Source organism: Glandiceps talaboti, chromosome 5 (genome assembly GCF_964340395.1).
Source record: "Glandiceps talaboti chromosome 5, keGlaTala1.1, whole genome shotgun sequence".
Taxonomy (NCBI): Eukaryota; Metazoa; Hemichordata; class Enteropneusta; family Spengelidae; genus Glandiceps; species Glandiceps talaboti.
Genome location: NC_135553.1, coordinates 24,615,249 through 24,624,448, shown reverse-complemented (window position 1 = coordinate 24,624,448; position 9,200 = coordinate 24,615,249). Strand labels below are relative to the sequence as shown.

Below are 9,200 nucleotides of genomic sequence, written 5' to 3'. Positions count from 1 at the left end.
CAGCATCACATTGCGTTTATAGTGTTTGTGATTTTAAAATAGTCTAATAATGATATTGTTGTGTGTTTTATCCCCATCCCTTGTAGGAACTAATGCTATATCCCAACAAAGGTGACAGTGTAGGAGGTCTTCTACAGGAAGCCAAAAAGCAGGTGACACTGGCCGAAAATGGTACCGGCAAACTTAGGTAAAGAATTGTATGTACGTAACTATGTACATGTATGTAATGTACATACGTACGTGCATGCATGCATATGTGTGCATGTATTGGCAATGACCTTTAGCATTAGAAGCTACCACATAAAACAACAACAACGTGGTAGGTTTGTCTATCCTATTTGTCAATAGCACTTTGTAGGTCATGACAATTGATTATTGATATAGTAAATACAAACATATTACAGTGACGTTTGTACCTGCAAGCAATCATATTATCCTCGGCTGACAGTGACGTTTGTACCGGCAAGCAATCATATTATCCTTGGCTGACAGTGACGTTTGTACCGGCAAGCAATCATATTATCCTTGGCTGACAGTGACGTTTGTACCGGCAAGCAATCATATTATCCTTGGCTGACAGTGACGTTTGTACCGGCAAGCAATCATATTATCCTTGGCTGACAGTGACGTTTGTACCGGCAAGCAATCATATTATCCTTGGCTGACAGTGACGTTTGTACCGGCAAGCAATCATATTATCCTTGGCTGAGTGACGTTTGTACCTGCAAGCAATCATATTATCCTTGGCTGACAGTGACGTTTGTACCTGCAAGCAATCATATTATCCTTGGCTGACAGTGACGTTTGTACCTGCAAGCAATCATATTATCCTTGGCTGACTTGATGTTCTTTATATCTATGTGTAATATTTATTGTCTTTTGTTGCAGATTGCTTGAAGTTATTGGTAACAAAATCTTTCAAATTCAAACAGACCATGTTTATCTGGATTGTTTGAATACAACTGGTACAAGTAAAACCTACAGAATAGAGGTATATATTGTTGTTTTGTTTTCTCATACTTGTTGTTGAGACTTCCTATTTCCATACTCATTTACATGGAGTTTACAGCAAAAATTGTAATTGTATTTGTTTCAATGATCATAAATGTTTGACAAGAGCAAAACTCAACCAAGAAACATCAATAAAACCCCAAATACATTCATTGTCCAAGCAGTGGTCCAGCATTGCCTCATGGAAGTTAGCAGAAATACATATGCATTAGTATCTGAAGGTGCTAAGCACTTAGGAGTCATGAATATGTATTGTTGATCTAATACATATATGTGTCTGTTGACTCCTATGGGGGAAACTCTGGATCTCTGCTAAGACAGTCACAGAGTAGTGAATGTGAAGCAAGACTCACTTTGGTGTTTGTTGGCAATCATGTAAATTCTTCTGTGAAGTGAAAGTATGAAATAATTGTCCAGAGCCCAAAGTTTACATTAGCGCTTGCGTGTTGCCGCAATAGCAGGAATCCTTCGTGAAAAGGGTAATGTCTTTATTTCCTGGAGTGGTGTTCCCCTTTAACTTACCAGTCAAGCCAACATCAAGTCTCTCCATGTTATTAATTAGTGGACTTACTATCAACCCTCAATATCATGTATGGAAGCAGAATATGAAAACGTATCCGTCAGGTAATTTGTAGTAGGAGAATTTGTATGAGTAACAATATCATGGGTTAATAAAGGTGGTAAAACAGACAAAGGTGTATGCAAAAAAAAATGAAATTAAAGGTGTAATTTGATGATGTAGAGCAACTTGTGGTAAGTGGTGGAAACAGTTACTTGTTTTGACATAAGGAATAAGAAGGTTTGGGATGTTATTTTTATGTCAATTTTTTTTAAACCTTACAGGAAATTCCACAGGATCAGTTACACCTCAAGGATGATGAGATGCTAGTATGTGTTGCTCATTTCCAGAAAGAAGTCTTTGCAACTTTTGGTGTGCCATTTCTTCTCAGGATCAAACATGTAAGTTGCACTCATCCTGAATTCAAATATGAAATAGGTACATAAAGTTGAGTTTGATAGAGTGATCCTCAACTAAGTATCATGATTCCTGAAGATGGGTCACTGTGATGCACTGAAACTCTCCAAGGAAAGTGTTTTTTGAAGCCTGTACAAGATATCAGATTCACAACCCTTTATTTACATTTTCATAAGCTCTACTTTCAACTTCTAAAGAAAGTGCAAAGTAAAGGAACTGAATGTATGGGTGGATGGGATGGGGGGGGGGGGGGGGATGCTGCAAATTACAAGGTACATATTGTATTCTACTTATTGTGAAGCATACATAACCTGGTTTTATACTTTTAGCTGAACTTGAACCTGATATTCAGGCTTCACATAACAGGATTAAAGGCCCATGATTCAATCCTAGGTCTCAAAATTAGTGTTATCCTTTCAGTGGAGTCATAGGTATTACATAGGATTATTCTTTTGTTCTGGACCAACTTTTTGTATAGCTTTGCTAGATAACTGTTTTCACTCCTGGGCCTTTATTGGTTTGATGTCAAATGAAATGTCAAGGCAAGCCCTAGTATGCCTTCAACTGTACTGACAACATTAACTGTTAATGTCATTGAGACTTGCTATATATTTGTACATTATATATTTGTACCAGGGTTTTATGTCAATATTTCCCTTAAGTAAAGAAAAGATTATAAATGCAGCTTGTACAACTTTTAAACTGTACTGAGACTGAGCCTAGCTTTTGATAAAAATAGTGAAATTTTGTTTGTGATGACATAAATTGATGGTATCTGAGCTGACTTTTTCCACATTGTGTTATTCATTTCAAAGCTGAAGGGAGATGCTTTCATAACAGAAGTTGTAAATATTGAAAATGAATTATATCTCCATTTGTATAATATATTAATCATGAAAACTTTTTCTTGTCTACACCACAGGGTGAACCATTTTCCGATGTGAAAGCCAGGGTAGGCTCAATATTGGGAATAAGTGATAAAGAATTAGAAAAGGTAAGGTCATAATATTACGTAAATAATGTATAACAGATAAAGGTGGTGTTGGTTACTTCTGTGTTTCTCATCATAACACTTCAAAATGATGGGTCAGTCAGTCAGCTAAAAATAGTAAAAACATTTATATAAAAGAAAGTATTCTGTATGTGTTAGTGATACTTTCAATTCAGAATCATACTTTAACAGTGTGAATGAGTGAAAAATGACAATTAAAGTTAGATTGCACAATGTCAAACAAGCTCAATACGCTAACTTTGTTCCTTTAGGTGGAGGGGAGGCGGTCTGTTGTCAATGCGATTGCTGAACTTCATTAATTACATAAATTACAAATTTCAAAAACTTTCACTCCTTCAGTGATCACAGCTTCTGTATTTACTACTGAGATGTTGATAAGTTGATAAAAATTTATTCTAATATGACTTTGTGCTGGGTTTCCGGTAGTATTTTGATGTGTTTACCATCATCTCAGTAAACAGGTTCATAAGGTTGGAAATTCATGTTTACAATGTTTTTACATTGCATCGATCCTAGTGGTGTGACTGCTACATTTTGCATCATGGTATACATCATATATAAATGTGTAATGTCATACTTGTGAACGTTTGTTAAGAGGGAAAGGAGGAGATTGTTTGTCCTAAATGAATGATGTTCGCTTATGGAGCTTGTGCGACATTATGTGATGTTCCCTAAGAAAGTTTTAAACCATTTCTTTGAGGAAAGGTCCTGAATTTCAGCACTAAAAGATAATCTTCACTCAGATATGCACTTGTGGGATTTGTCATCTTAAAATCAGTGATTTTTATATTATCCTACCATAGAGGGCATCAATTTCTAATTTTGTTGTCATCAGATTAAATAAATATAGAGTATGTTGGGTCATGAGAAACACAGAATTAAGTAAGGCCTTCCTAATTTTAAATAAACTTCTATGAACACAAGACTGTTACAAAGCTAAACTGCTTCATCTTGGATCATAATGATAAATTAATGACCTTTAAGATTTTTATCTAGATTATGTCTTCTATAGGCATTTCATGACAGCAACTTGAATATCCTGTCTATCTGTAGTCTTGTAACAAGACATTGGATCTGTGCTCAGAAGGTTGCCAAACAAAAGCTGAGGTTGATAGTACATCCGGTGTTCAGCTCTGACAGTGCCTTTGGTGCTATTCGACCTGGGGTCTCTTTTAAAGTCAGCAGATTTGTCTGAGGGTCTAGCCCCTAGACTAGTGTATCTGCTATCAGGAATACTGTGTACCAGAATAACAAGAAACCTGTGGACCCTCTTAGGCTATAGATATATACACACTTGGCAATTAATTTGATAAAAGACAGACAAATCTGATGTTTCATCTTTTTTTTCTTCATCTCATAGATCAAGTTTGTGATAGTTGTTATGGGAAGACCAACCTCCATACCTGAAGGTAAAGGCTTTAGATTGTAATTTATAACATTTTACTTTTGGAATGAATAATCTCCCAATGTGTTCTAATTATTTTTGTTATAAAGTATGTATACAAGATTAGACACCTTGTATTTACAGTAGAACTGTGAGCTTAGCGCAGCTAGTGTAGAACAATCATCTTATATCAGAGTCTTTTTATGTTATAGATCCAGAGTACCATGTAGAAGTGAAGGATTTTAGTCCCAAAGCTCTACCTGGTAAGTATCTTAGTATTTGTAAGATTGAGACTTTAGTCCCCTTATCTGACAGATTTATGCATGTCCACATAGGCATGGGTGTTTTACATGAGAATGTTTCAGTAGACCTCCTGTAGGTGTTCTATCTAAGTGTTGGTGTCCTGAATCAGGAGATTTTCAGGATGCAATATTGTTTTTCACAGACAGACCATCGTGATTCTTTACCTGAAGTACAAGGGTTCGTTAGCTAAGTTGTTACCAACATGACATTTCTTTGTGGATTTCATTTCAGGTGGCAATATGCAGCCTAAACCATGGCTTGGCCTTGATCATATCAACAAGAACAAGAGATCACGCTACAACTATTTGGAGAAAGCCATCAAGATTCTTAATTAGGAACTTCTGTACAGTAAACTCATGCATATTTTATTTATTGTCAGAGATTGTGTTTAGCACTGGCTTTAAAAAAAAACTGGTTGAACTATGCATGTACAGAAAGCCTCCCGGGGAAAAAAAACTCTACACCTTGAATGCTCGATGATAGGTATTTATCCCTTCACTCACCTGAACTTTCTTGAAAGTGGAACAATCTCATTGTATTTCAAGGTGGGTGAGACTACATGACTGTGAAATAGGGGTGGGAATAGTAGAGGATGGATGTAGTAGTCTTGCTACATTCCTTATCAAAGGGACTGTATAATGGTTATCTGCTAATGTCCAGTGCATACACTAGTAGAGGCAGCAGCAAGTTATCGTGGTGGAAAATCATTGTATTTGTAATTATTCTCAAGTGAACTTTGGTAAGTCTTGCTTTGTTTCAGTCATCAGCAATAAAGAGTTCTGAAACAAAACTGTTGTTTTATATGGTTTGTTTGCGCCCTAGTTTGTGTGTCGTAGTCTGTAAGGTACGCTGTGATGGGGCGCCCTCACACATCGGTCAACCCCTCCAATGGCTGATAAGGGTGGAACACCATGATGTATCTTACAGTCTAGTTGTGTTAATGTCATGTGAGTTTGTTAAATAAACAATCAGTTCATATGGATATTGATGACTACAGACAGTATGTAGGAAACTGGGATGGGGGGGGGGGGTGGGGGGGGGAATCAGTTCATATGGATATTGATGACTACAGACAGTATGTAGGAAACTGGGATGGGGGGGGGGTGGGGGGGGGATCAGTTCATATGGATATTGATGACTACAGACAGTATGTGGGAAACTGGGATGGGGGGGGATCAGTTCATATGGATATTGATGACTACAGACAGTATGTAGGAAACTGGGATGGGGGGTGGGGGTGGGGGGGTATCAGTTCATATGGATATTGATGACTACAGACAGTATGTAGGAAACTGGGATGGGGGTGGGGGTGGGGGGGATCAGTTCATATGGATATTGATGACTACAGACAGTATGTAGGAAACTGGGATGGGGGGGGGTGGGGGGGGATCAGTTCATATGGATATTGATGATTACAGACAATAGGAAGGATACTGGGTCATAGGGCGATCAGTTCATATAGATAGCGATGACTGCAGAGTTGGTAGGAAACTGGGACGAGGGGGATCAGTTCAGTTCAGGTAGGAAACTCCTGGGACATTGGTGCTTACAAGTAGATACCATTATACATGAAATTCCATGATAGTATTTTCCTACTGGAACTGCTAGAGGGCGCTGTTTGATAATATTCAGGACAGGTGACAGTTTTCATTGTAATACTATGTATGTTAATAGTTTTCATTGTAAACTTGTCAACAAATATAATTCTCAATCACAAAAAATGAAGTACTGAGAGAGGAATTGATGTGATCTTTGTAAATTGACAATAACAAGGCTTCATGGAAGACATAGCCCCAAAAAAGTATTTCTTGTAGTGACTACAACAAATTGTTTAGTTTGTACATTATGTCGCAGGCTTTCAGTTCAAAAAGGACAACAACTATGGCATGGCCTTTAAGGCAATCAAAAAGATACACTGACAACACCTGAAAGGGTTGTTCATTTCTTATCTATTATGTGTAGATCCTTGACAATTTCAGGCACCTTGGCATTAATATTTATATTATCTTAATGATTTCAAAATAGGAAGACATAGCTATTTGACCCTGAAGATGAAGGTCAAGGTCAAAAGTAAGTGTGTCATTAGAAAGCTCATTATTTATAACCACAACGGAGGCACTTGAATGGGGTCTCTATCTGTTAAGCGTCAAGAGTTATCGGCCAAAATGTGAATATTTATGACAAATATGGCCGCCATTATGCTGTTATTGTGGGTATTGTGAAATGAAGGAAAGATGTGTATATGCAGACTATAGCATCTGACATTTGTACAAGGTTTGGTTGAAATCAGTCCATGCATATCAGAGATATACATACATACTTTGACAATAATATGGCTATTTGACCTTGAAGATGGAGGTCAAGGTCAAAAGTCAATGTGCCATTAAAAAGCTCACGATTGATAACATGGGTGAAGACACTTGAATGAGGTCTCCTATCTGTCAAACTTCAAGAGTTATTGGGCAAAGTGTGATTATTAAGACATATATGGCCGCCTTTTCGCTGCTGTCGTGAGGGTTGTAAAACCAAGTGTCGTGCATATGCCCTCTATAACATATGACATTTGTACCAGTTTTGGTTGAAATTGGCACATGCATACTGGAAATATAGGTGGACGGACGGATGGACGGACGGGGCCCAACATAGAAGCCCCTGGCGGGCTAAGCCCTTTGGGGCTAATAAGTGTTTAATGTTTAACCACACAATAATGAACAACTAATGGTTTTGTGGGGCAAGGAAAGACTTGCAAGATGACCAGCAATTCTACAAATTACAACACAATTTGAACCTCATACAGTACTGTACTGTACTTGATTATTTATTGATATTGTCCAAAATATCCATCCCACTTCAAGTATATGGCACTGCTCAGAAAACACAAAAAAAGTTTATAAATACTGAATATTATAACTTGAGTTTTAGTTGTAAAAATACTGTCCGTATGTATACATATTTTCTACAATCCTGAATTCTATATACAAGGTCAAAGCATTTCATACTTTCAAAAAATGACAGCAATAAATATGATAAAATACTCTGTATTTCCAAAGTTGCTTTTGGTACATTCTATCAAAAACAGTTGTATTTTATTTAACATTTTTTACAATTTTTATAGTCCTCCAAGACTGGTGTTTGATTAAAGTGGAACAAGCTGAGTTTATGTGCTTATGTGAAAATACTTACAAAACATTTGATTTACTATTCTAGTATAATGTTAATATCAATGCATACCTTCTATGACATCACACTTTGTGTTCTGGCATTCTTAGAACTATTGATCGCACAGTTGGGAGTTCACATACATTTTTTGATACATATAATAAATTGGGTCATTTGATTGTTTATAAGTTGTATCTTAATACCAGCTTTGAGTTCAGTCAATTGCAAGTGATGGTTAGGTATACATCAGTAGTGTGTAGACTACTGGGAGTACCTTTCAATATGTGGCATAAACTACATCCTCAAAACATATCAACTCAGCTTGTGCCTCTTTAACTTAAAGACAATGTTTGGCCTACTTTGTGGTTTATTTGTTTGTATATTTGCATCATTAGCAATAGTTGACTTCCTGGATACATGATGCATATACTGCATCTGTGTGCATTCCATTCTTCTCGATCTCATGCTACTTTTGAGCCATTTCCTGTGTCTTTTGTTTCATTTCTCATTTTCAAAAGAAAAGAAAAGAATTATACTTGTCTCCCCAAAATTGTAAGAACAACTGGGCCCTCTGTAAGAAAAATAAGAATATGCTGTGTTGGGGCACCCTCATCATGCATTGATATGGCCAACTCTCTGAAAGAGAAGAGTGCTGAGGATAGAACAACACATATATTACTGTATAATTCCATAGTATACTTGTCTTAGATTTTCAAGAAAACTTTGAGGGAAGTAGAGCACTGATTGTCAGATCCAATGTTAGTAAAATTTGGGTTATGTAAATGATACCAATGAAAAGAATTCTCATCCTAATATTCACTCAATGTTTTTCTCTCAAAAGTTGAAGGCTCATTTAAAAATTGTTTATCTATAAAATATTACTTATTGCAATATACATTTGGCAAATTTGGTAATGCATAGTACTAAAATAGAGTGTATTGTTCAGACTAAAGTCTGTATGCAAAAAAACATCCACAACAAAATCAGCAAAAATCCCCCCACCTGTGTAAATTCTAATGTAAACTCTGATACCAATGTTACAAATCCCAGTAACTATAAATAAAAACTGTTCATATTGAATGAAAACCTCACAGTCAACTTGTTCAATCCTCTAAAAATACTATATTACTTGTGAACATTTCACAAATAATAGCTCTGTGGTTATAAATAAGTGCTGGAAAAATCTTTTAGCAGGCCCACTTCGTTTACAATTACATTTTTCACAGCAATGCTGTGTGTGTTCAAGCTTGTGTGGTATAGGGCTTGGCCAATTGGCAATTGCACAGACTTTACGGAATTGAAAAACATTGTACAGAACAGAATAAATACACAGGAAGGTATGTCTTAACTAATTC

At 36.5% G+C, this 9,200-nt stretch overlaps 1 protein-coding gene across 1 annotated transcript in view; it reads left to right on the top strand.

Moving 5' to 3' along the window:
* LOC144435875 (ubiquitin carboxyl-terminal hydrolase 7-like) overlaps positions 1-5,457 on the top strand; it is a 39,322-nt gene extending 33,865 nt beyond the window's left edge. The window contains exons 27-33 of the mRNA XM_078124514.1: positions 87-187; positions 889-991; positions 1,855-1,971; positions 2,910-2,981; positions 4,360-4,408; positions 4,596-4,646; positions 4,918-5,457. Of these exons, the coding sequence (XP_077980640.1) occupies positions 87-187; positions 889-991; positions 1,855-1,971; positions 2,910-2,981; positions 4,360-4,408; positions 4,596-4,646; positions 4,918-5,021 (597 nt within the window). The 3' untranslated portion in view covers positions 5,022-5,457. The remainder of the gene's footprint in view (positions 1-86; positions 188-888; positions 992-1,854; positions 1,972-2,909; positions 2,982-4,359; positions 4,409-4,595; positions 4,647-4,917) is intronic.
* Positions 5,458-9,200: the final 3,743 nt, after the last annotated feature.